Genomic DNA, 27,698 nt, shown 5'->3' on the forward strand with positions numbered 1-27,698 from the left:
CTAATGGTCAGGGGTCCTTTCACCTTTACCTTTACTTGAAGGACCAAACCAAGAATTACAACAATCTCTTCCTCAAAATGGTTCAGCCTCCACCACCTTTACTGCAGTCAACTGAAGGCAACCAACTATGCCCTGCCCCCCCGATCTTTCTCACTGCCAATGAAAACTAATAAATGAAAAGGAAGAGAACCTCCCCATGTCACACTGACGGAAACACCTTGCATATGAACTTTGTAAAATAATGAAAGTGTACTACCCCTCCCCCCCTCTTGCTCTCCCCACCTCTCAATTCCCCAACCTTACACTGTATACAATATTAAAGTCTGTCTGTCTGCGGGGTATAAATAATAAATTATTATTATTATTATTATTATGTAATGGTCTTCCTCTGTTTCACTTCAGATAATTCAGTGGGGCCTCTTCTCAGTTCATTCTCTTCTGGATCAGTCCCTTAATCCTTTGAAGATTTTGTATATCACAAAATAGTCATTGCGATGTCCCCAGATGTTGTTGTCCAGTTCCCATCAGCTTCAGCCAGCAGGGCAGACAGTCAAGGATGATAAAAACTCTAATCTGGACCCCACCACCTTGGCTCTGCTGCCCTATATCCTTCCCATGGAAAGAAATGTGAAAATTAATTTTGTACGCTATAGATTTATCCTGGTCTGGTGCATGCAATGTCTTTTGTTTTGCAGCTGTGTGATTTGTGCTCATGTTGTATTGTGGTGGCCATTGGCTATAAACAATAAAATTTATAGATACAGTCGATTGAACTGCAAAAATAAGTAATAAAATAATAAAACGATTTTTATATATTTTTGGTCCTCCCTCCCAAATGGTGTGTTTGTTTTTGGTTATATTGGGGGTGGGGTGAGGAGTGGAGAAGTATGAAAGCCAAAAACGCTCCCCTCCTCTGCTAAATGGATGCAGGAGACCAGAGGCAGCGAAAGAAAAAGCAGGGAAATAGAAACTCTCTAAATGCCACTATTTTCCAGGGATGTCCCTGATTTAGAGAAGCTGTCCTGGTTTCTGATTTGATCCCAGAATGTCCCGCTTCTCCTTAGGGTCTCCCTATTTTCATTGAAGAAATGCTGGAGGGAATGGAGTTATCCGACCCCCGGGCATCTGACAAGGCAATCCTGTATAGGAACGTTTTTTAATGTTTAATGTTTTATTATGTTTTTTATATATGTTGGAAACTTCCCAGAGTGGCTGGGCTAGCGTAATAAGATGTGTGGTGTATAAATAGGAAAAATATATTTATGGAATGGGATGTTCCTATTTTCATCAGAGAAATGTTGGAGGGTTTGGAAAGGTCGGTTGCTGGAGCTAAGTGATTGCATGATCCCAACCAGCAGAGCTGGGAACTGGACTGCCTCCTCCAGCTACCCATTCGGGCTGCAGGCATAGCTGTCAACCTTCCCTTTTTTTTTGGCGGGAAATTCCCTTATTCCAGTGCCATTTCCCGCTGCTATCCCGGATTGTTAGATATCCTGTAGACTGTCCCCGGGACAGGTGAGGCTGCTGATCCCTTATTTTCAAATCTGAAAGTTGACAGCTGTGGCTGCAGGGTGGCATCGTCCCAGCTTTCTGGAAAGATTTACTGATGAGGAAACCAGTGACTGCACATCGGATCACAAGGAGACTTATTTGTGCGACATTCTGGATGGCATATAAGATGCCAGGTAGATTCCAATGATACAATAAATTTCGAGGGACAGCGCAAGGGGGCGAATCCAGCCTCGCAGCCTCCCAGGGCCCAACCCACAGCCAGAGAGGCAGGAAACGGGGCCAGCCAGGGGGACTCGAGAGCGGCTGCACTTTCCTGTCCCCCGCCGAGGAGAGCGGAGGAGCAGCGGCCCGTGGCCTGGCGAGTTTCCCCGGAGAGGAGCCGGATTCCGCTGCAGGGACGGAGCGAGGAGTCCGAGGTGCAGGAGGCGGGGGGGGGAGGGGGAGGAGAGCACGTACGCCTCGCTTGGCAGGATCAGGCCCCGAGTGGAGTCAGAGGCTGCAGGGCGCCCCCCCCACCCGGGCAGGAAGGGGAAGGGGCGCAGCTGAGGGGCAGGGCATCTGCAGGAGGGCACAGGGGCAAACATCTCTGGCTCAGGCTGGCACGGACCCTGCCGGAGACCCTGGGGAGCTGCTCCCTTCAGTCCTGAGCTCAAGGGGCAGAATGAGGGGTCCAAGGCAGCTGCTGCTCCGCGATGGACGATGCATACAGTCGCTCATGGATCAGCGGCGTCCCTGGGGCTTTTGCCTCCCCTCTCCCTGTCCCTCATCAGGGAGCCCCGTCCTCTTCCACGGTCCTCCCCACGGCGGAGAGGGAAGGGGAGGCGGGGAGGAGAAGGAAGAGCAGTGCAGCAGGGAGGTGTCCCTCTCACCCTGCAGCCCCCCTGACACCCTTTGCAAGCCGCCACTACTGCCCCCCTTCCTCTGCCAGTGCCATTGATAAACCTACCGCCCTCCTTGGTGAATTAGTCTGATCGCCTTTGAAAGCTCTCTTTGCCGCCACCATCACCGCATCTTGTGGCAATGATGTCCATCAGATTAATTTAGCAAGGAAATGGCTTCTTTTGTCTTCCCTCATCAATGTACACTGTGCCTACACATGGAGGTTCTGTTGTTCTGTCAAGGCTAATAAAACATCTAATAGATCTATTTCCCGGAGAACGCATCTGATCTTTTCCCAAGCTATCAAAGTTAGTGACCTCTTGTGTCTGCGTGTAAATCTGTGAGAGAGGCTTAAGCCTGTTTCATTAAAGGTTTTATTTCCACCTTAGTAAGGCAGCAGAGTTTTGAGATGAAGGCTGAGGGTTGAAGTGGGTGACAGTTTTGAGAATGCAGAGGAAAGGAGGATTCTTAAGAAGTGTGGCATATGGAAATGAATTAATGATAATAAATACGGTGAAGACAGTATTGTAAAAGACTGAGGAAGGCAAAATTGAAATTAGCTATTCATGTTCAGATTATTACTCATTTCATTTAAATACTGCTTCATATATTTAAGGGGAAAATTCTCAAAGCAATTAAAGGGAAATCTCATTGCAGTTTGTGTCCATAGAATGTTGAGAACATTAACTCTGTAGATCCAGGAGTTCTCTCCTCTTGATAGTCTCAGATTTCATTCTTCTTTCTGATAGAGCAGGAGGAACATTTATGGGCTTAAAGCTGCATTGATTCTGGAGGCCACATTCCAGTGAGCTTTGTGGCCAACGTATGCACATGCATGCGCACACAGAAAAGAGATGCAGACCATAAAGTCACATGCACACACGCCAGAGGTGCTGCACAAACTCACCAGACATGCCATCTAGCATACATACAAGTCTTGCAAACACAATCAGCATGTTTAGACCTTCCAACCCCAGTTCTGGGGTGGGGAAAAATAAGAGCACAAGAAGACCCTTCTGAATTAGCAAGGAGATCTGTGGGAAAAAGACCCTTCAGATTGTTCTTTAGAAATCCTCTTTAAAGAGCAGCCAGAGGGATCATTTATTTTCCTTTTGCCCCATTTCAGCACTGTGCTGGTTTGTGCTGAAATTGGAGTTGAAAAGATCTCTCTAAGGGCCCCTTAGGCATCTTTCTCTCCGGGACAGACAGAGATCTTCATCCTATGATCAGATCAGGAGATGGAAATGGCAGGGACTAGCAGGACACACCCTGAGGCTTGGCAAGCCATATGCAGCCAATGGACTGCAAGTTAGAATATCTTCAGTAAAGAGTTTGTGACCATCAAATATAAAATATTTTGGAGTGGGTTGTTTGATTTTGTTGGTCAATATTCCTTTTGCCTGTTTGTTTCTTAGACTGTGCAGATACCATACATTTAAAGCATGTGGCTTCCCCCAGAGAACCACAGGACCTGTAGTTTATTGTTACAGTTCTCAACTCCCCTAACAAACTGCAGCTGGCAGGATTTCTTGGGTGAAGCCATGTACTTTAAATGTTAGCTGGGTCTGTTGCAGCCTTAATCATATACAAAGATCTGTTGCTGCCTTTCCAACATGCTAGAAGTTGCAGCCAGGATCAGCATTCCCTGTCCACTTAACAGGCTCAGTCCTCTCACTGGGTTGTTTTTGGATTTCCTTCCACTGCCTTGGTTCCCCCACCCCCAAATATTATTTGTACTTCCATAAACCTTGATGTTTCCCCCAGTCTTTGGATAACTTCCCCTCGTCCCTGGGTGGAGCTGTTTGGGTGACATAATGATTGTCATTCATAGCCTGAACATTAGAAATAGAAAGAGTAATAATATATTTCAAAAACTGGCAAATGGTTAAAAAATGGACTTTTGTTTTTATTCTTGGGTTTTATTTTACTTTGTGTTTATTTCTTTTCCAGCAGGGTGGCGTAAAAATGGAAGAGCAGGGACCCAGGAGACCCATTCAAAGGGAGAGACTGGAGTGCAAAGGAAAGAAACCTCCTACCGGCCAAGTTGGGACCATCAGGGATCTTCTGCCTCGGGCAGATTTATGTCAGATTAAGCAGGAGCCAGAGGAGGGGCAGCCGCAGCAGCACTGGGAAGCCCAGAAGCAGGATTTCCTGAAGACGATGCAGCCCCCTCGTTCAGGGTGGGAAACCCCACAGGCTCCCAGTCCTCCCCACTCCGGGGATGGTGTCCTCCCTTTCAGGGGAGCTGCAGATGCCAGTCGGAGGCCCAGTGGGAGAGCAGGGGGAGCAGACCAGACCCTGCTCCCAGACACTGAGGGGCTTCTGGGAAAGGTAAGTGCCCTCCTCTCACCTGGGTTTCCAGCACCTGGAGGTCACAGGTCCACTGCCTCTCGACAGCTATGGTGGTGGTTATTCCTCCTCCCTGCACTTTCTCTCTAATCCACTTTAAAAAGACTTGCTAGACCAAACTTTCTTACACATGGGAGGTTTGCGATCATATCTCCTGATGTTCTTACTTTACTTAAACAGCTGCAGGGGACTCTGAATTTTATCAGAGCAGAAGCTACGTCAGAAGAGGTGATCTGCCACCAATCCTCATTTTCCTCCTCTAAATTGCCTTCATTTCCAAAATGCTCTTTTCTCCCCACTGAGGTAAATCTATTTGCATGTCTTGCAGCCTCAGCGATCCCATGTGTACTTGCATTAAATAACACTGGCCTATTTTGCAAGGTTGTTGCAAGATTTATTAGGATAATGGTCAGGTTCAGGTGACTGAATCACAGCCTGAAAATCTGGGTTAAAAATAGGAACAGTTATTAATGCATTGCTGCAGCAAAGATACGATACAACCTAAGTTGACTCAAGATTAAAACCAAAAACTCTAGCCACCACCGCAGTCTCCTGGCCCCCACAACCAGAATGCATCACTCCATGAAGGACCCCCACCCAACCTTTAGTGAGAGAGGGCAAAAGAAAAAGACTCTAAATGGGTAGTTGCACAAATTTACCAGCTGTGGTCCTGCACTGGCAGCAAGGCTAACAAACAGGGGAGCTGGGAATGTGCTGGTCTCATCTCTCCCTGCATCTGCCTCCTGAACTAATTGTCCCAGCTTATCTCATGATTGGGCCGGCCCTGATTTGGAACTGTGATGAAACCAGGCAATATCTTATGAGCCATAGGTAACAAACCTTCCATTTTGCCCAAACCAGGAAACTGCAGCTGGCAGCTTTGGAATAAGCTGGGATATTAAGCTAACTTCAAACTCTGCTTGGTCAAAACAGGAAACTCTGGTTGATCAGTGGCTTCGTGGTTTGACTGTTCCCACTGATAGCAGTAAAAATAGGAAGCCCTGTTGCATTCAAAGGGGTTGTTTGGACAGAGTCTGTGATCAGCATGCCAATCAGGACAGGCTTAAAAAGGTAAAGGACCCCTGACCATTAGGTCCAGTCGTGGCCGACTCTGGGGTTGCGGAGCTCATCTCGCTTTACTGGCCGAGGGAGCCGTCGTACACTTTTCGGGTCATGTGGCCAGCATGACTAAGCCGCTTCTTGCGAACCAGAGCAGTGCACGGGAACGCTGCTTACCTTTCTGTCAAAGCGGTACCTATTTATCTACTTGCACTTTGATGTGCTTTCGAACTGCTAGGTTGGCAGGAGCAGGGACCGAGAAACGGGAGCTCACCCCGTCACAGGGATGCAAACCGCCGACCTTCTGATCGGCAAGTCCTAGGCTCTGTGGTTTAACCCACAGTGCCACCCACGTCCCAGGACAGGCTTAGGAAGCAATTATTATTATTATTATTATTATTATTATTATTACTTTCTTCCTGCCTATCTGACTGGGTTACCTCTGCCCATCTGGGTAGCTTCCAACAATATAAAAACAAGCAAAAATTTCCCTGTAAAAGGCTGCCTTCGGAAGTCTTCCATTTCGTAGAAATGGCCTTCAGTTTTAAAGAATTGCCCTCTTTAAGGAATCACGTGGTGTAAACATGTATGTTGTCCTCTAGGTCCAAACACACACAGACACACACATAGTAGGAACAAGCAGTGGTTTAAAGTGCTTATCTTGCGAACTTGCCGTCTAAGTTGTTTACTCCTGACCAAAGTTCCTGTTTCCCAAAAGGACAGGAGGGGGAGCAGAGGAGGAAACGGATGGGTTTGAAGGCTCTTTCTGCCTCTCTCCCCTGAGAAACAAGAGCAAAGGGTGTTTGCAGGGCAGGAGGACAGAGGAGGCGGCAGCGAGGGCAGAGGGAGCAGTGGGCGGATCCCCCGCCTCTCCCAAGGGGTCCAGATGCAAGCAAGGGGCTTCCTTCTTCTCTCTGCAAGGGCTACCCATGTATTCAGAGCAGTCCTTTGCAGATTAACTTTTAAGTTCCCAGGAATCTACTCTCAGGCCACTAATGTGCATACCATTGTTGGTTTCTGCTCTCTTCACTGTGCAGCAAAGTGCTTGTCACAAGACTGTGTTTACATTCCACAGTCAAGAGCACTGTTGGGTTTTCCCACGGGAATGGGAAGCTGGATGTGACGTACACTGGTTTCCTGTTTTTCACTTTCTCTCGGTGTTCTTCATTCTGAAGAGAAGGACGGTTGCTTCTCTGCTCCAGCAGAGGCAAGATGCATGTTTGTAATTTCTCAACTCTGAACTGAAAATAAAGCAACTTTAAGCATGTGGCACGTACTGTTCGTCATTCCGCTGTGCACAGGACTCTGCAATAACAACATTCTGGTTCCGGGCCCAGAAAGACGTAAATCAAGCTGAGGAATGCCGGCAGAGGTACAGAGGAACGGATCGCGTTATCTGCTCTGCGCGTCAAGTTTGATTGATGAAGGTATGTGCTCATGCTCCGGGAAGCCTGCCAGTTTCTAATTTATGGTTTTATGGCTGGACTTTGAACTTTTAAAGCCGTTTTGCCGCGAACAGGCAATGGCTGGGGAAAACGAAAGTACTTTTTAAAAGTGCTTTTGGAAGAAGCTGCAGTACTGTGACGCAGCTTGTCTTAAAGCAGCAATGATGGCTGATGCAAAGCTGGCTGAAGCTTTTGGGATTCCTAAGCTCAATAAGAATAATTACACAGAGTGGGTGCAGTATGCAGAGGCAATTCTGCGGAAAGAAGGTCTGTTTAATGTTATTACAGACAACCCCCCAGCTCCAATTACAGCTGTATGGACTGCTAAGGATTCCAAAGCACGGGGAACGCTTACATTGATAGTATCCCCAGAAGAGCTCTGTCTGTTGCGTGGAAAGACCACAGCCAGAGAAATTTGGCACACTTTAAGAGAGGCTCACTTGAGGACAGAAGCTGGTTCCTCAATGTACTACTATGCCAAGCTGCATGGTATGGCTCTTGCTGAAGGTGGAGATGTGCGTAAACACCTGATGGAGATGCAGAATCTGAGACATGAGTTGCAACAGAGAGGACTCAACTTTCCAGAGGCTGTGTATTCCTTTATGATACTACATTCTTTGGGTCCAAGTTGGGAGTCCGTTGCCACTCAGATTGCTGTTCAACCAACTGCTCAACTCACAGTAGCCTATGTTACTGCCGTGATCCAAAATGAAGCAGATCGCCGGGGTGCTAGCTGCATGGGAAAGGGGGAGTCTTCACAGACGTCATCCCAGAATGCAGTGGAACCACCAGAGGGCGCCAAAGCTTTGAAGGCAGTGAAATGCTACTCGTGTGGACGTCTAGGCCATATGAAGAGGGAATGCAGATATCCCAGGGCCAAGACAGAGCAGCGCAGCGGAAGCTCATCGCGTGGAAAAGGCCAAAGCAAAGGCAAAGGTCCGGTGTCCAGGACGACGCAGCACAAGGCAATGGTCTCACGCTTCACTCCAAAGGTTGCAAAGGTCCAGAAGACGTCTAGATCTTTCTTCGTTGTTGATTCAGCAGCTACCCACCACATGTGCAACGATAAGAGACTGTTCGTGTCTTTTACACCTCAGGAAGGTGCGATTCACCAGGCGGATGACCACACGATTCCCAGTCAAGGCTACGGAACTGTTGTTCTTCACAGTTTGGACTTATCGATACAGGATGTACTTTATGTTCCAGATGCCACACACAATCTTCTAAGTGTGATGCAGCTGAATGAACGCAACATTGACGTTTCCTTCAAGAACAAGAAATGCACCATCACAAAGAAAGACATTTTTGTATTGCATGCTGAATGTGTTGATCGTTTGTTTGTTTTGTATTATGATGATGTTGTGCAGAATGATACTTGTTGCATTGCAGGTTCTAACAAAAGTTTGCATGCAGGATGTATTCATGATTTTCACAGGAAATTTGGTCATTTGCATTTTGAGGCAGTATCTAAAATGCCTACCTTGGTTGAAGGTATGACTATTAAACCCTGCAAGTACCACATGAAGTGCAAAGCATGCGCAGCAAACAAGGTGAAAATGGCTGTGAAAGGTAAGGTGTCTAGTAGGCAAGCTACAGAACCATACCAGATTGTTCATGCTGATTTAGTTGGTCCACTATCGCCCTCTTTGGGTGACAATAGGTTCTTCATGGTTCTCATTGATGCATTTTCCAGGTATATTTATGTGTACAATCTCAAGCAGAAATCAGAGGCTTTTCCAAGGTTCAAGGAATTCTGTGCTTGGTTGGAAAATGTGCATGGTAAGCAGATAAAAACTCTTTTCACAGATCGCGGGGGAGAATTCACTTCTCAGCAGTTTGAAGCTTTTCTGACTGAGAAAGGAATTCAACACGATTTGTCCAGTCCTCGCTCGCCATGGCAGAATGGGCTTTGCGAAAGGGCAAATCAAACATTGCTTCAAGGGTTAAAAACCTTGCTGCATGATGCCAATCTTCCAGAGAGTTATTGGGCCGAAGCTCTCTCGTGTTTTATTTACAGTTACAATCGCAGGTTATCTTCAGTGATTGGTTGTACCCCCTATGAGAAGATGTTTGGTAAGAAACCATACATCAAACACATGAGAATTTTTGGTTCTGATATGTGGATTCATTCACCACAAAGCTCCAAATTAGGCAAACGTGGATTGCATGGTATCTTTCTAGGTTATCAGAAAGGTTCTTACAGAATAATGATGACTGACTCTAAGACAATTAAGCTCACAAAAAGTGTTGAGTACAATGCCAAGTGGGGGGAGAACGTGGGAATTTTTCAATGTTATCCTGATGACAGTGATGAGACTGAGGATAAGCAACAACAACCCACACCCACTGATGAAGGTTCTGATTCTGAGTCTGAAACTGAATCGGATAATTCAGAGGATTTCAAGAGTGCGAAAGCCTCTATGCGACCCTCTGAAAGCTCTGATCAGGAATTGGAAGAACCATTGTTCACAATAGGTCACTTTTCTCCCAAGAAGGAAGAGGAGAGTGTTGAAGACCAAAGGTTGATTCGCAGGTCACAAAGAGCCACAAAAGGCAGACCTCCAAAGAGATTTGCTGATGAATTTGCTAAGACAGCAGTAGCAGCTGTTAAAAGCTCCAAGAAGGAATTTGAACCTTCAAGTTTCCAAGAAATCCAGGATTTGGATTCTAAGGAAGCTGAGCCATGGTTAAATGCAATGAAGGCTGAGCTTGATTCCTTAGAAAGGAACAAAACTTGGGAGCTAGTTCCAGTAGTTCCAGGAATGAAACTGCTTGGAAGCAAATGGGTCTTCAAAGCGAAGACTGATCAAAATGGCAAGATAGTCAGACACAAAGCCAGATTGGTAGCCAGAGGTTTTGCACAGATACCAGGTGAAGACTATCACGAGACCTACTCACCCACGGTGAGATATGAGAGCATTAGGCTTATGCTCAAGCTAGCTGCAGAGGAGAATCTACACATTAGTCACCACGATGTAAATACAGCGTTTTTGTACGGATCTCTAGGTGAATCACTTTATATGCTTCCACCTGATGGCGTACAGGTAAAACAGGGATTTGTTTGTGCTCTGAAAAAGTCCCTTTATGGTCTCAAACAAAGTGCACGGTGTTGGCACACAAAGCTCACTGAAGCATTGTTTTCTCTAGGTTTTCAGCAAGGGAAAGCTGATCCATGTATGTTTGTCAAAGAGGAAGGGCAAAAGAAGCTGTATTGTTTGTTTTATGTTGATGATATTTTATTCTTTTGGAAAGATGTCACAATGTACAATAACGCCCTAGCTCAACTGAAAGAGCACTTTGACATGAAAGATCTTGGTGAGGTAAACAATTACCTATCTCTGGAAATAGAGAAAGATCAAAGTGGTAACATTCTAGTACACCAGTCACGAAAAATTGCTGATGTGTTAAGCAAACTAAACCTGATGGATGCTAACCCTGTAGACACACCGATGACAACAGGTTATCAGGTAGAAGACACTGAAGAAGCATTTTCTGACACTACACTGTACAGAAGTGTGCTAGGCAAGCTAAACTTCATTGCCAGATGTTCAAGACCTGACATTGCTGTTAGCTGTAATTTGCTAAGCAGACAAGTTAACAATCCTACTGTTAAGGATTGGAAAGCTCTGAAACGCATAGCACGCTATTTGAAAGGCACTATGCATTACAGACTGAGATTTAACAATCAGAAGTCTGGTGGTCTTGAAATCTTTGCAGATGCAAGTTTTGGAAGTGACACTACAGACAGGAAAAGTACATCTGGAGTTTGCTACATGTACAATCAGGGTCTATTTGATTGGTCATGCAAGAAGCAAACAACAATTAGCTTAAGTACTTGTGAAGCTGAACTGAATGCACTGTCTTATTCACTTAAGGATTGTGAATGGTTGTTACAATTGTGCAAAGACATGAAAATTCCTGTCAAATGTCCAATCCAGGTTTACCAGGACAACAAAGCATGTTTGGCTTTGCTGAATTCGGAAGGTTGTAAGCAAAGCACGAAGCACTTGCAGTTGAAGGTGCAACATGCTAGGGAACATATTCAGAAGGGACTCGTAACGGTGTCCTATATGCCAGGTAATGAAATTCCTGCTGATGTATTGTCCAAGATTGTATCAAGGGATCAACACTGTACCTATGTACAGAAGTTGGGTTTGTACTGATATTGTACGAACACGCTGCCCAGTGATGTTCACGGAAGGGGGGAGGATGTTGGTTTCTGCTCTCTTCACTGTGCAGCAAAGTGCTTGTCACAAGACTGTGTTTACATTCCACAGTCAAGAGCACTGTTGGGTTTTCCCACGGGAATGGGAAGCTGGATGTGACGTACACTGGTTTCCTGTTTTTCACTTTCTCTCGGTGTTCTTCATTCTGAAGAGAAGGACGGTTGCTTCTCTGCTCCAGCAGAGGCAAGATGCATGTTTGTAATTTCTCAACTCTGAACTGAAAATAAAGCAACTTTAAGCATGTGGCACGTACTGTTCGTCATTCCGCTGTGCACAGGACTCTGTAATAACAACAACCATGCCAGCCTTAGGAAGGGAGGTGGGACAGGCAGGTGAAAAGAATTGCCAAAGGTGTTTGAAAATGCACCTTGGGAAGGGGGTGCCCTTGGGAAGGGGGTGCCCAATTGGGGCTTCTCCAGGGGCAGTAGAATGTCTTGGGCAGGAGAATCCCTGCAGGGGCTCTCAGACTCCCTTGGCTTCTTCTTCCCTCCCTCCCAGGAAGCTGCAACTTGCTCTGGATTCTGCACTCCTCAGGAAGCTGAACCTGCAAACCTAGCTGAGACTGAACCTGCAACCCTGGCCAGGATGGAAGGAGGAAGATGGACGGGTGACCTGGTCAGGCTCTCTCCCACATCCCTCCCCACAAACTCTGAGCATTCCCTCCCAGGACCCTTGGAGAAATCTGGTGAGTTCCAGGGGAGAGGAGATGGGGACAGGGATAGATGGATGGTGGAGAGAGAAAGAGGAAAAGATGGAGAGGAGACAAATGGAAGGAAGTTCCTGACAGGAAGAAGGAAGGGGTGAGGCCTTCTCCGAAGCAGCTCTTTCTTTCTTGAATCCTTTTCCTAAAGTAGTGGGGGCAGATTTTCTTCCTCCAGGCTTTGAAATCTTAGGTGTTATTTCCACGGTGGGAATAATTGATGATAATGATGTTGCACACCAATCCTAAAAAATGGGTGAAGGGGAACAGAAATGCTTCACATAATTATTTATAATTAATGTATTTAAATTGTTTCTATTACTCTTATTTTTTAGAGACAGGGTCAGAATGATAAATTCTACCAGCATCAAAACACAATAAATGCATGCACCTCCCCAGTTTGGTGGGGTTAAGGGACAAAGGACCAGTTATCATAATACAGGATTCCTGTAACTGGAGGCTCTACACTTAGGATTGGGCATATAAAGTACAAGAGCGGATGGTATTATAAGGAAATTGTGTAAATCTTACAGACTGGGGTTGTTTGTGAGAGTGAGTCAGTGGGATAATAATTTTAGCGCCCCTGTGTAATGGCTTGGTTCTCCCGCACAGACGCGAAACAACTCCAGTAGTAATTATCTCAGGCTTAATGCTCAAACTCACAAATCACTGTGGAGCTCAGTCTTCGGCCTGTTCATCCCAGCTTGCAGTTGCCGAGTCCTCCAGCAAAGAAGCCCCACTTTCGCTTTCTTTTCCCCTCTTCTCGCAGATTCTCTCGAGCCTCCGATTGTTTGGACAGGCTATTTCCGGGGTCTCTGTGTCAGACCTCAAACTGGAGCTGACGGTCTGTGTCCCCCCCCCCACGGCACCCCCTCTTCCTACTCTTTGTTCTTTGCTCCTGCTGCAGCTTGGCTGCTCCTCCCCTGCTTCACATTCCATAAGTACAAAAAGCCAACAAAAAGACTCAGAGGTTTATAGCGGCACCAGCTTTCCTGGTCAAGAGTCCACTTTGTCAGACTGCAGCCCACAAAAGCTTAGGCCATAATACATTTATCAGCTTTTAACGGCTGCAAAGATGAAAAAACAGAAGCATAGTTCATTTATGGAATCTATCCTACAGGAGACGGTTATGGCCAGAAACATGGATAGCTTGAAGAAAAGGATAAGACTGACGTCTCTGCTCTGCCCTCGCGGTCCTAGGCAATAACGCTTCTTAATACTAGTTTCTGGAAAGCACAGGAAGGCAGAGAAGACTCTTGTGCTCCAGTCCTGCTTGCCGGTTTCCCACAGGCATCTGGTTGGCCTCTGTGAGAAGAGGATGCTGGACTAGGTGGGCCTTTGCCTGATCCAGAAGGCTCTTCTTAGGTTCCAATATATTGCAATATTTCTACAGTTACATGTAGCACTTAAGTTTTATTTATTTCACAAGGGAGATACCGTTACTTTACCCTGAGATCATTTCTTCACTCCAGAAAGTAAAAATAGATGTGTCTAATAAGCCAATTCCACCATAGATCTGTATTATAAAATGATGGTGCTTTGCCAAGTGTGAATGGAGTGATCATGTGTTGCTCTTGCCATTATCTCATATTAATTCCTAAAAATTTGAAACCAAGAGAGGACAGTGGAGAATGGAGACAGTGTTAAAATGAGAGAAGGTGCAGACTGGGATTGACATGTGTGCAGTTCCCTTTTTGTCTTTCTTGAAAGTCTAACAGGATTCTCTTTCCTCCCAGACTCCCAAACAGGTGAGGAAGATGAAAGTCAGAATTCTATGGAGCCACATGTGAATTTATTGGGAAGAAGAAAGAAACTGAGGATACAACAACAAACTCACAAAGGAGAGAAACTATTTGAATGTATGGAATGTGGAAAGGGCTTCAGTGAAAGTGGAAAACTTAGAATATATCAACGAACTAATACGGGGGAGAAAGGATTTGAATGTTTTGAATGTGGAAAGAGCTTCAGTGACCGTCGAACACTTAGAATACATCAACGAACTCACACAGGGGAGAAACCATTTAAACGTATTGAATGTGGAAAGAGTTTCAGTCAATATGGAGTCCTTAGAAGACATCAACGAACTCACACTGGGGAGAAACCATTTAAATGTATTGAATGTGGAAAGAGCTTCAGGCAATATGGAGTCCTTAGAAGACATCAACGAACTAACACTGGGGAGAAACCATTTAAATGTATTGAATGTGGAAAAAGCTTCGGTAAGAATGGAGCACTTAGAGTACACCAACGAACTCACACAGGGGAGAAACCATTTAAATGTATTGAATGTGGAAAGAGTTTCAGCGAAAGTGGAGCACTTAGAATACATCAACGAACTCACACAGGTGAGAAACCATTTAAATGTATTGAATGTGGAAAGAGCTTCAGTCAAAGTGGGGCACTTAGAATACATCAACGAACTCACACAGGGGAGAAACCATTTAAATGTATCAAATGTGGAAAGAGCTTCAGTCATAGTGGGGCACTTAGAATACATCAACGAACTCACACAGGGGAGAAACCATTTAACTGTATCGAATGTGGAAAAAGCTTCAGTGAAAGTGAGAAACTTAGAATACATCAACGAACTCACACAGGTGAGAAACCATTTAAATGTATTGAATGTGAAAAAAGCTTCAGTAAGAATGGAGCACTTAGAAGACATCAACGAACTCACACGGGGGAGAAACCATTTAAATGTATTGAATGTGGAAAGAGCTTCAGGCAATATGGAGTCCTAAGAATACACCAACGAACTCACACAGGGGAGAAACCATTTAAATGTATTGAATGTGGAAAAAGCTTCAATAAGAATGGAGCACTTAGAAGACATCAACGAACTCACACTGGGGAGAAACCATTTAAATGTATTGAATGTGGAAAAAGCTTCGGTAAGAATGAAGCACTTAGAGTACACCAACGAACTCACACAGGGGAGAAACCATTTAAATGTATTGAATGTGGAAAGAGTTTCAGCGAAAGTGGAGCACTTAGAATACATCAACGAACTCACACTGGGGAGAAACCATTTAAATGTATTGAATGTGGAAAGAGCTTCAGTAAGAATGGAGCACTGAGAATACATCAACGAACTCACACAGGGGAGAAACCATTTAAATGTATCGAATGTGGAAAAAGCTTCAGTGAAAGTGAGAAACTTAGAATACATCAACGAACTCACACTGGGGAGAAACCATTTAAATGTATTGAATGTGGAAAGTGCTTCAGTGAAAGTGGAGCACTTAGAAGACATCAACGAACTCACACAGGGGAGAAACCATTTAAATGTATTGAATGTGGAAAAAGCTTCAGTAAGAATGGAGCACTGAGAATACATCAACGAACTCACACTGGGGAGAAACCATTTAAATGTATTGTATGTGGAAAGAGCTTCAGTCAAAGTGGGGCACTTAGAATACATCAACGAACTCACACAGGGGAGAAACCATTTAAATGTATCGAATGTGGAAAAAGCTTCAGTGAAAGTGAGAAACTTAGAAGACATCAACGAACTCACACAGGGGAGAAACCATTTAAATGTATTGAATGTGGAAAAAGCTTCAGTCAAAGTTGGACACTTAGAATACATCAACGAACTCACACTGGAGAGAAACCATTTAAATGTATTGAATGTGGAAAGAGCTTCAGTGAAAGTGGGAAACTTAGAATGCATCAACGAACTCACACTGGGGAGAAACCATTTAAATGTATTGAATGTGAAAAAAGCTTCAGTAAGAATGGAGCACTTAGAAGACATCAACGAACTCACACGGGGGAGAAACCATTTAAATGTATTGAATGTGGAAAGAGCTTCAGGCAATATGGAGTCCTTAGAATACACCAACGAACTCACACAGGGGAGAAACCATTTAAATGTATTGAATGTGGAAAAAGCTTCAATAAGAATGGAGCACTTAGAAGACATCAACGAACTCACACTGGGGAGAAACCATTTAAATGTATTGAATGTGGAAAAAGCTTCAGTAATAATGGAGCACTTAGAAGACATCAACGAACTCACACTGGGGAGAAACCATTTAAATGTATTGAATGTGGAAAGAGCTTCAGTGAAAGTGGGAAACTTAGAATACATCAACAAACTCACACTGGGGAGAAACCATTTAAATGTATTGAATGTGGAACGTGCTTCAGTGAAAGTGGAACTCTTAGAATACACCAAAGAACTCACACAGGGGAGAAACCATTTAAATGTATTGAATGTGGAACGTGCTTCAGTGAAAGTGGGAAACTTAGAATACATCAACAAACTCACACAGGTGAGAAACCATTTAAATGTGTGGATTGTGCAAATAGCTTCAGTAAAAATGAACACCTTAGAAGACATCAGCTAACACACACACAATGAAAACTACGGGTTTATTGAATGGGGAAAGGGCTTCAGAGGGAGTGGAGACCTTAATATTCATTAGTAAATTCACATGGGGAAAACAATATAAATGTATGGAGTTTTTCACTCAGGGTTCACTACTTACATCAAGAAACTCATAAAGGGGGAAATCAGTTGTAAATGCATGGAATGATGTTTTAGTGTTTCTACTTAAATTTGTATACACATATATACGTATTAAAGTAATGAAGGTCACATATACTAAACGTACAAAGTAAGTGGCAACTTTTTGCTAGATAAACAGGGAGAGAATGTGAATCTGCAATGCTCAAGGTGTGTGTTGAATCTGTTGAGTTTTCAGGTCCGCCTTTCACTGCCAAAATGATGGGCTGCCCTTGCCTTGTAGATCAGCATTCCAGGCGCTCTTTACTTGAACTTTGCATAATCTATTGAAGAGCTTTTTACTGATAGATAGCATTTTCCAGCTGAATGAAAGGTCCCTGTGTTAAATGTTCATTTGGGATTGCTTTTAAAACTCATCTCCTATTTTCTGTGCTCTTGTGTACCTGTTTTGTGCTGTTTTTATTAAATATTTTCTGCATTGGCTTTTGACCCGTGGAAGGTGACCAGTGAGGGTGTTTTTTTGTGTTCCTTAGTTCACAGAAATGTTTTAAAGGAATGTGAAAGAATTAGGGCTAGGGGAGATGAGTGAAAGGGACTGAGGAGTGGGAGACTGATTTGTTGTGAATGTGGGAGGTGGAGTGGGAGAGAAGAGAGAGGTCCGTTATTTGGTCAGGGCTGTGGCTAAAGGCCTTGGTCCAGCTTTTCTGGGAATTGTAGTCTCAGGATGTCTAATTGTAGTTGGCTGAGGAGGCTCAGAAACCTCTGAGAGGTTCCTCCCAGAACTACAGTTCCCAGAGTTCCTAGGAAGTGAAGATGGCTGTGAAGTCTCTGGACAGAGGTCAGCAATCTAAGGGCCACGGGCTGGTTCTGACCCGAATGGGTTCTGGATCCGTCCCACAGAAGGTCCAGAAATTGCCTCATGGTTCTGATTCATATAGTTTGGGCTGCACCATTTCTCTCTCTCTTTTTCTCTTCCTGACGGCGGCACTTCCTCCCTCCCTTCTGGCTTCTCCCCCGCCCTGCAGAGGAAGGGGGCTAGCCTTTGATTGGTGCCAGCAGCATTGTTTCCCTCTGATTGGTTGCAGAGTTGTTTTGTTGTTGGTTATACTTGCGTCTATACAAAGTGCATAGCTTTTGCCCCTCCATAAAGAAATGGCGAGGAGACAAAAGCTGGAATAGCTGACCAGAAGGAAATGTAACCTGGGAACTTCATGTTGCTCCCCCAGCTCCCTGAACCCAAGAAAAGACTCATCCAGGGAGGCAGGTGAGCATCACAACTAAACCCCACATTATGCTCTCCAGTAGCTAATCGCTCAGACAGGGCTATTTTCATTCAGTTCTTTGTGTTAGGGGGGGGGGTACCTTCCCTTCTTCCCTTGCAATCATGACAAAAATGAAACCTCCACAGCAATGCTTTTAGCCCCAGAAGAGGAGCTCCCCTTGTTGTCAAGGAAGGGGTCCAAGGGAGTGAGGAGATTTCACCCTTCCCATATCAAAGAATCTCCTGATGAGTCTGGTGATTTTCCAGAGAGGAGGGGCAATGTTCTGCTCTCTACTTATTCTGCTCCAGCACCACATCAAAGAGTCAGTCAGTCAGTGTGTTGGAGAGAGAGAGAGACTGAGTGTTAGAGATCGTGTGTATAGATAGGGTTGCTGCTAAGAGCAGCTGCAGGCACTCAGTGCGGTTCAGCATTCATTTATGCTTAGACCTCATTAAGCTCTGTACATAGTTGTGTATTATAGCTGTAGATAGAATAAAGAAGATATTCTACAGAGCTGCTCTCCGAGTCGTTTATACTCTGCTATACTCTGCTATACTCTGCTGTGCGACGACTGTCTTCTTGTGGAAGTGAATCCGGTGCTCACAACTCTAAGCTGTGAGTCCACAGCACTTTGACCTGTTCCTGTGCAGAAGGTGGTCTCTGGAAGTGCTACCCAGCTCGCCTAGCCCAGTCGGGGCTGAAGTGGATGAGTCCAGTTGGTGGCACTGGCTCAAGGGCGATGCTGACATCGGTTATGGGCCCAGTCGTTGTTCCAGTCGTCTGACCAGACGTCGTCCCAGTCGCCAGACGTTTCTGTTGCTGATTGCTGGATGGCGGAACGGAGGCTGCATGCTGGACTGATTTGTGGTGCCCAGAAGCAGAGCTGTTTTGGAGCAGAGTGTTCAAGCTGCCGCTGTTGCTGCTGCTTGATTTATGGAGGTGTGTTGCTGACTGCCAAAAGGAAAGAAGATAGCATCCCTGTTTGCCTGTTAATTGCGCTCTGAGTGGGAGAGAGAGTGGCTGAAGGAGTCAAGGCTTTATCTGTGTTGCATGAAGGAAGTGTCTTGCTTTAAGTGATAGCAGACATGGCCTGTGCACATTCTGGCCAGATCACTCTGCCCTTTCCTCTCCTCACGCCCGAGACCTATGCTGTATGGCAGGTCAAGATGAAAGTGCTTTTACAGAGGCAAACAGGGATGCTATCTTCTTCTCTTTGCAGTGTTTAGAACAGATAATTACCCCCCCCCCCCAAGAGGCAGTCTGGTGCCACATTGTGTAGGGGTCACTGTAACACACTCTACATGGGGCTGCCATGCACTTTCTGCCTGGAACTTTCTGTGCTCAGAAATTTCAGCTGGCTCAAAGAGCTTCAGACACATTGCTGACCAGCAATGGCTATTGTCCCTCTGCCTAAAAAATCCACAATCAGTAGTTTGAATGACTATAGACCAGTTGCACTGACTCCAATCATCATGAAGTGTTTTGAGAAACTGGTGCGCCGTCACATTATTTCCTGTCTTCCATCAACTTTTGACAACTACCAGTTTGCATACAGAGCAAATAGATCCACAGAAGACGCCATCAATACCACTCTGTTGGGAAACTGCCAGGGAGATAGTGTCCATCATGGCCCCCAAGCCGGAGTTCTGGACGTCCATCGGCCTCCCGTAGTCACGCAGATCCAACAGTTAGGGACACGAAGCCTTAGAAATTCCTAGCCAGGCTGCATTCCTAGGCTGGTGCACCCTCTTTCAGCAGAAAGCACAGTCAAAAGCTTGCATCACAGAAGAGTATATTTACAGACTTTATTTAGCGTTTAACAGAACAAAAGAAAACACATCCATTCTCAGTCAGCGCCTCTGACCATCTGAAAACGAAAGGAATATTAGAACAAAAACATCCTGTGATCAGGACATGCGCAGACTCTGTGACTCCCCAAAGCCTGCTCCCTTTAAGGTGGAACGGAAATATCCTAACATCCTCCCCCTTTCCGTGTAACCTGTAGTACCTGTGGTTCACCCAATTGCAACCTTTGTACATAAACCTTAAGTTGTTCTTTGTTAACAACCTTAGACAACAGATCAGCAGGAATTTCATTTCCTGGCATGTAGGACACCCGAATCAGTCCTTTCTGAATACACTCTCTTGCACGATGTAGCTTAATCTGCAAGTACTTGGTTCTCTGCTTGCAACTCTCCGAGTTCAGCAAAGCCAAACACGATCTATTGTCTTGATACACTTGTATAGGACATTTCACAGACACCCTGATGTCCTTAAACAGTTGCATCAACCATTCACAATCCATGAGTGAAAATGACAGAGCATTGAGTTCTGCTTCACAGGAACTTAGGCTCACTGTTGTCTGCTTCTTGCACAACCAGTCAAACAGGCAGTGGTTGTACATGTAGCATACTCCAGAAGTGCTTGTACCATCCGTGGTGTCACTTCCAAAACTAGCATCTGCAAAGATTTCAAGACCTCCAGTCTTCTGACTGGTGAATCTCAGCCTGTAGTGCATAGTCCCTTTCAAATAGCGGGCTATGCGCTTCAGAGCTTTCCAATCCTGAATCGTAGGATTGTTGGCATGTCTGCTAAGCAGATTACAGCTTACAGCTATGTCAGGTCTTGAACATCTGGCAATGAAATTCAGCTTGCCTAGAATGCATCTGTACAGCGTTGTGTCAGAAAACGCTTCAGCAGTACTGTCTACCTGGTAACCTGTCACCATCGGTGTGTCTGCTGGGTTTGCATCAACCAAATTCAACCTGGTTAACACATCAGTAATTTTCTGTGTTTGGTGTACCAGAAAATTACCTGCTTGGTCTTTCTCCACCTGCAGAGAAAGATAGTTGGATACCTCACCAAGATCCTTCATGTCAAAGTGCTCCTTCAGCTGAGCTAGGGTGCTTTGGTAAAAAGCCTGATTCTTCCAAAACATCAGAAGATCATCAACAAAACATAAACAATACAGTTTGTTTTGCCCCTCCTCCTTGACAAACACACATGGATCAGCTTTGCCCTGGTGAAAACCTAGAGAAAGCAATGTCTCAGTGAGTTTTGTGTTCCAACACCTGGCACTCTGCTTGAGACCATATAAGGATTTCCGCAGTTTACAGACCATTCCCTTCTGTATCTCCATCCCATCAGGTGGAAGCATGTACAGCTCCTCCCCCAAAATCCCGTACAAAAAAGCTGTATTAATGTCGTGGTGGGAAACATGCAGTTTCTCCTCCGCAGCGACCTTGAGCATCAGCCGAATGCTCTCATATTTGACTGTGGGAGAGTAGGTCTCGTGGTAATCCTGTCCTGGTACCTGTGAAAAACCTCTGGCAACCAATCTGGCTTTGTGTCTGACTACCTTGCCATTCTGGTCTGTCTTGGCCTTGAAGACCCATTTGCTGCCAACCAGTCTCATTCCTGGGACTACCGGTACCAATTCCCATGTTTGGTTCCTGTTCAAGGAATCAACTTCAGCCTTCATGGCATTAAGCGAGAAGCAAAGCTACAGGGAACCAGGCAGAGGGCCTTCTCGGTAGTGGCGCCCGCCCTGTGGAATGCCCTTCCAGCAGATGTCAAAGCGATAAACAACTACCTGACATTCAGGAGACATCTTAAGGCAGCCCTGTTCAGGGAAGTTTTTAACATGTGATATTTTACTGTATTTTTGGTTTTTATGGAAGCCGCCCAGAGTGGCTGGGGAGGCCCAGCCAGATGGGCGGGGTATAAATAATAAATTATTATTATTATTATTATTATTATAAGCCAAGGCTCAGCATCTTTAGAGGTTAACTCCTGAACCTCTTTGAAGCTTGAAGGTTCCCATACCTTCTCTGAGCTACTAAGAACAGCAGTTGCTGTCTTAGCAAACTCATCAGCATACCTCTTTGGAGGTCTGCCTTTGGTCGCCCTTTCAGATCTGCGTACTAGACGCAAGTCTTCTGGACTCATCTCCTCTTTCTTAGGAGAAAAGTGACCAATGGTGAACAGTGGTTCTTCCAGTTCATTGTCAGACGCATCAGATGGTCTGACCGAGGCCTTTGCGCTCTGGTAGTCTGCTGTGTCATCACTTTCACTGACATCAGCAGCAGCGCCGCCCACTGAACTGGAATCCGAACTCTGATCATCATAATCATCATCATCATCCTCATCATCATCATCATCCTCATCATCAGCAGCAGCATCAGCAGCTTTAGCTGCTTGCTTGACATCACCTTCATCCTCCTCTGGGTAACTCTGGAAAATTCCCACATTTCCCCCCCCCACTTAGGATTGTACTCAACACTCCTTGTGAACTTAATGGACTTAGAGTCAGTCATCCATACCCTGTATGCACCTTTTTCGTACCCCATGAACAAACCATGTGCCCCACGCTTCCCAAGCTTGTTGGTTTGTTGTGTGCGTACCCACATGTCCGAACCAAAGATTCTCATGTGTTTGGTGTTGGGTTTCTTGCCAAACATCTTCTCATAGGGGGTACAACCAATGGGTGATGACAATCTGCGATTAAAACTGTAAACCAAATTCCCCAAAGCCTCCCCCCAAAACTTATCAGGGAGATTGGCATCATGCAACAAGGTTAGCATACAGAGTAAATAGATCCACAGAAGACGCCATCAATACCACTCTCCATGCTGCTCTGTCCCATCTGGAGCAGCCGGGGAGTTATGTGAGGCTGCTGTTTGTGGATTTTAGCTCTGCTTTTAACACTATCCTCCCCCATAGACTGGTGTCCAAGCTAGAGGCGATTGGACTCTCCAACTCCACCTGTCTCTGGGTTTTGGATTTTTTGTCAGAACGTTCCCAGAGGGTTAGAGTAGGGTCACACATGTCCACAGCCCTTAGCCTTAACACCGGCTCACCACAGGGTTGTGTGTTGAGTCCCCTGCTCTACACTCTCTATACGTATGACTGTACAGCCATCTATTCCAACAACAAAATCATCAAGTTTGCTGATGACACTACGGTGGTAGGGCTCATTTCAGGAGGGGATGAGTCCGCCTATCGGGACGAGGTGGAGCGGCTCTGTGTTTGGTGTGGAGAGAACAATCTGGCTCTTAATACGGCTAAGACCAAGGAATTGGTGGTGGATTACAGGGGAAAAAAGGCGGACATTCAGCCCTTGTATATCAACGGGGAACGGGTGGAGAGGGTGGCGGAATTCAGGTTTTTGGGAGTAGCTATCGATCAGGGCATGACTTGGAGCGCACATACCACTGCTCTGGTGAAGAAGGCCCAGCAGAGAATTTATTTCCTCAGACTTTTAAAGAAGAACAATCTGAGTGAGAGACTGCTGGTGTCCTTCTACCGAGGCTCCATAGAGAGCATTCTTACATACTGTATTTGTGCTTGGTTCTCCAGTTGTACAGCTAGGGAGAGGAAGGTGCTCCAGAAGGTCATAACCACAGCCCAAAGGATTATTGGTCATCCTCTCCCATCTTTGGAAGATCTGTACGGTTCCCGTTGTCTTAGGAAAGCAAATAACATCCTGCAGGATTCATCTCACCCGGGACACTGTCTGTTTGCACTACTGCCTTCTGGCAGGAGATATAGAAACATCAAGTCAAAGACAAATAGACTGAAAAACAGTTTCGATCCAAGAGCTGTGGCCTTTTTGAATGCTGTAACTCGTTAGTGTGACCTGGGAGTTTGATGGGTGCGGTGTGGGTGTGGCTGGAATGTGGTTTGTTTGGTTGTTGTTGTTGTCTTGCTTTTGTTGTTTTAAGGAATGGCATCCAATTTCGTTGCACTTTGTGCAATGCTGCACTTGTGTAATGACAATAAAGAATCTATCTATCTATCTATAGGCAGCATAAAGGTAAAGGTAAAGGTACCCCTGCCCGTACGGGCCAGTCTTGACAGACTCTAGGGTTGTGCGCTCATCTAACTCTAGAGGCCGGGAGCCGGCGCTGTCCGCAGACATTTCCGGGTCACGTGGCCAGTGTGACATAGCTGCTCTGGCGAGCCTGCACCAGAGCAGCACACGGAACTCCGTTTACCTTCCCGCTATAAAGCGGTACCTATTTATTTACTTGCACTTTATGGGTGCTTTTGAACTGCTAGGTGGGCAGGAGCTGGGACCGAAAGACGGGAGATTCGAACCGCCGACCATACGATCGGCAAGTCCTAGGCACTGTGGTTTTACCCACAGCGCCACCCGCGTCCACAGTGAGAACTGTGGTTCTCAAGGAAGAGTCAGCCCAGGAATACAAGGTAGGAATTCACCTTGACATTTGCTAACAAAATCCTTTCATAGCTTTTTGTGAGGCTGTGGCAGCTAATCTTTAACCTGGGATGAGCACTAAGAATTGTGCCTCATCCCTCTGTTATTTAAAATAAAATAAAATGCTTGTTCTGCTTCTAAATAAACCCTTTATCATGCATTTTTATTCTTTTTGCATATTAAAAAAATCACTATTTTAAAAAGCTGTGCAAACAATGCAGTGTCAGAATAACAAAAGAATGAAACATCTCATGAGAGCCTTGTTTTTTAAATATACAGCTAAAAAACCTAAAGGCTCCTACAACACTTACGAGATACAAATCTAATAGCAGGGCCCCCAGGCACTACAAGGCAACCTGATATTCAAGACTCCCCCCCCCCCCCCCCCGTCCCACCTCTGAGCTTTTGGTTTCCCTTTAGACACTCATTTGTGGTCGCCTGGAACATTTGAGAAAAAGAGGGAGAACATTGTGGCATATGTAGCAAACATAGAAGAAGAAAGAGTGCAACCTTTTCGGCAAGAGGTTCCACTCAGAGGTTCCACTCTGACAAAAGCAGCAGAGGAGGCTGGTATCTTTCCTAATAACTCATCGCTGGAAACAGAAGCTGCAGAGCTCTAACAGAAGGAAGCTTAAACTTGAGAAGTCAGTGGGAGCTTGTTGGAGATGGCTAGGAGAAGCAGCAGCAGTTGCAAATAAGTTCTGCAATGATGAAGAAGCTTAGGATCTCCCTCTGGGACCAGAGAGAGGAAAGTTCACAGGATTACATAAAGGACTGAACATTGTTTGCAACGTGCTTCTTTATCAAGTTCATCTTATTGTAAGACTGTTTAAGACTCTTGTGCAGTAAAGCTTCAAAAATTATTCTTGTGATGGAGAGAACTCATTTCCCACACAAGGTCCAGATCAGGAATTCCATGGAACAACTTGAACAACAAGTACCTGAAGAACCAAACCACGATGTAGCCGTGCTCTTTCCATCCCTTTCCAAAATTGCAGCAATCTGTTCCTCCAAATGGTTCTCCCTTCACTGCAGTCATCTGAAGGCACCAGCTATGCCCTGTTGGCCCCGATCCTTCTCCGTATGAAGGCCCCCTCCCCTGCTGAATGGAGGCAGGAGACCAGAGACAGCAAAGGAAAAATCAGGGAAAGACAGACCCTCCAAGTGCCACTGTCTTCCAGGGATGTCCCTGATTTACAGAAGCTGTTGTCAGTTTCTGATTTGATGCCAGAGGGTATGGGGTTATGTGACCCCCAAGTTGTCTGAAGGTAATCCTGTATAGGGAATTTTTAAAATGTTTTCTTATGTTTTTATATATGTTGGTAGCTGCCTGGAGTGGCTGGGGCAACCTAATAAGATGTGTGGGGTATAAATAGTAAAATTATCATTATGGAACAGGACACCCCTATTTTCATCAGAGAGATGTTGGAGGGTATGGAAAGATAACAGAGCCCAGCCCTGGAATCTGTTGCTGGAGCTAAGTGATCACATGACCTGGGCCAGCAGAGCTGGGAACTGGACTGCCTCCTCCAGCTGCTAGGCATTCAGGCAGCTGGGTGGCATCGTCCCAGCTTCATGAAATGGTATTTCAGGAAGATTTCCTCTGGAGGATTTGGAAACCAGGGACGGCATACTGATCGCAAGGAGACTTATTTGTGCAACATACTGAAGAGCTTCTAAAATGCCAGGTACATTCCAATGTTCTAAAAATTTTTGAGAGACAGCTTTCCAAACAAAACCCACTTATTACAGAAGACAACGAAAGGGTATAGCACGGGGAAGTTTTTGGGTTTCTCTAAAGACCATCGGACTATTGTGTACACAATTTCAAGGTAACATTACACTTTATTTCCACATTTTCTCACATGGGACTCGAACTCATAACCTTCAGATAAAGCACCTCACACTCTACCGACTGAGTTAAGACAGCTCAGGGATTAGTGTACACGGGGACACAGGTGTGACCACCCCAAGAGAAGGGTGCAAAAAGCTTGTTCCCTGCTGCTCCAGAGCTAGGAATGGACCAGATCTCATCGGGCTAATCCATTTGCCCCGACAGCTAAGAGCGGAACCTCCAGGATCAGAAGCAGCGGGCTGCAAATTGGAGGGCAGGGGAAGCAGCAGGGCGGTCTCGCAGCCCTCGCCTTGCAAGGGGGCGCATCCAGCCTCGCAGCCTCCCAGGGCCCAACCCACAGCCAGCGAGGCAGGAAACGGGGCCAGCCAGGGGGACTCGAGAGCGGCTGCACTTTCCTGTCCCCCGCCGAGGAGAGCGGAGGAGCAGCGGCCCGTGGCCTGGCGAGTTTCCCCGGAGAGGAGCCGGATTCCGCTGCAGGGACGGAGCGAGGAGTCCGAGGTGCAGGAGGCGGGGGGGGGGAGGAGGGGGAGAGCACGTGCGCCTGGCAGGATCAGGCCCCGAGTGGAGTCAGAGGCTGCAGGGCGCCCCCCCCCCAACCGGGCAGGAAGGGGAAGGGGCGCAGCTGAGGGGCAGGGCATCTGCAGGAGGGCGCAGGGGCAAACATCTCTGGCTCAGGCTGGCACGGACCCTGCCGGAGACCCTGGGGAGCTGCTCCCTTCAGTCCTGAGCTCAAGGGGCAGAATGAGGGGTCCAAGGCAGCTGCTGCTCCGCGGTGGACGATGCATATAGTCGCACATTCATCAGTGGCGTCCCTGGGGCTTTTGCCGCCCCTCTCCCTGTCCCTCATCAGGGAGCCCCGTCCTCTTCCACGGTCCTCCCCACGGCAGAGAGGGAAGGGGAGGCAGTGGGGAATAGAAGAGCAGTGCAGCGGGGGGGGGGGGGTGTCTCTTACTGTGCAGCCCCTGACACTCTTTGCAGGCCACTACTCCTGCCCTCCTTCCTCTGCCAGTGCCATTGATGAACCTATCGCCCTCCTTCATGAATTGGTCGCCTTCTAAAGCACCACCATCACCGCATCTTGTGGCAATGATGTGCAACAGATTCATTTAGCAAGGAAATGGCTTCTTTTGCCTGCCCCAAATCAAGGTACACTGTGCCTACGCATGGAGGCTCTGTTGATCTGTCACAGCTAATAAAACAGCTAATAGATCTATTTCCCGGAGAACGCATCTGATCTTTTCCCAAGCTGTCAAAGCTAGTGACCTCTTGTGTCTGCGTGTAAATAAGTGAGACTTATTTATTCATTAATTGTTTTATTTCCACCTTCCTCAGTAAGGCAGCAGAGTTTTGAGATGAAGGCTGAGGGTTGAAGTGGGTGAAAGTTTTGAGAATGCAGAAGAAAGGAGGATTCTTAAGAAGTGTGGCATACGGAAATGAATTAATGATAATAAATACGTTGAAGACAGTATTGTAAAAGACTGAGGAAGGCGAAATTGAAATTAGCTATTCATTTTCAGATTATTACTCATTTCATTTCTATACTGCTTCATATTTTTAAGGGAAAAAATCTCAAAGCAATTAAAGGGAAATCTCATTGCAGGTTGTGTCCATAGGATATTGAGAACATTGTAGATCCAGGAGTTCTCTCCTCCTGATAGTCTCAGATTTGATTGTTCTTTCTGATAGAGCAGGAGGAACGAAACGTTTATGGTAAAGCTGC

At 45.9% G+C, this 27,698-nt stretch overlaps 2 protein-coding genes across 2 annotated transcripts in view; both read left to right on the forward strand.

The window, feature by feature from the left end:
• Window positions 1–27,698, forward strand: part of LOC310701038 (uncharacterized protein) — a 165,037-nt gene that overhangs the window by 94,888 nt on the left and 42,451 nt on the right. The window contains exon 2 of the mRNA XM_083491037.1: window positions 4,342–4,722. Within this exon, the coding sequence (XP_083347163.1) occupies window positions 4,342–4,722 (381 nt within the window). The remainder of the gene's footprint in view (window positions 1–4,341; window positions 4,723–27,698) is intronic.
• Window positions 1,786–27,036, forward strand: LOC310700935 (uncharacterized protein; the record flags this gene model as incomplete). The annotated part of the gene is made up of 6 exons (XM_083490888.1): window positions 1,786–1,928; window positions 11,969–12,155; window positions 13,907–14,515; window positions 14,684–15,571; window positions 26,183–26,476; window positions 26,957–27,036. The coding sequence occupies exons 2-6, from the start codon at window positions 12,056–12,058 to the stop codon at window positions 27,034–27,036; spliced, it is 1,971 nt and encodes a 656-aa protein (XP_083347014.1). The 5' UTR covers window positions 1,786–1,928; window positions 11,969–12,055.

The sequence above is a fragment of the Podarcis liolepis genome, assembly GCF_965112155.1.
Source record: "Podarcis liolepis genome assembly, chromosome: 2".
In the NCBI taxonomy this organism is placed as follows: domain Eukaryota; kingdom Metazoa; phylum Chordata; class Lepidosauria; order Squamata; family Lacertidae; genus Podarcis; species Podarcis liolepis.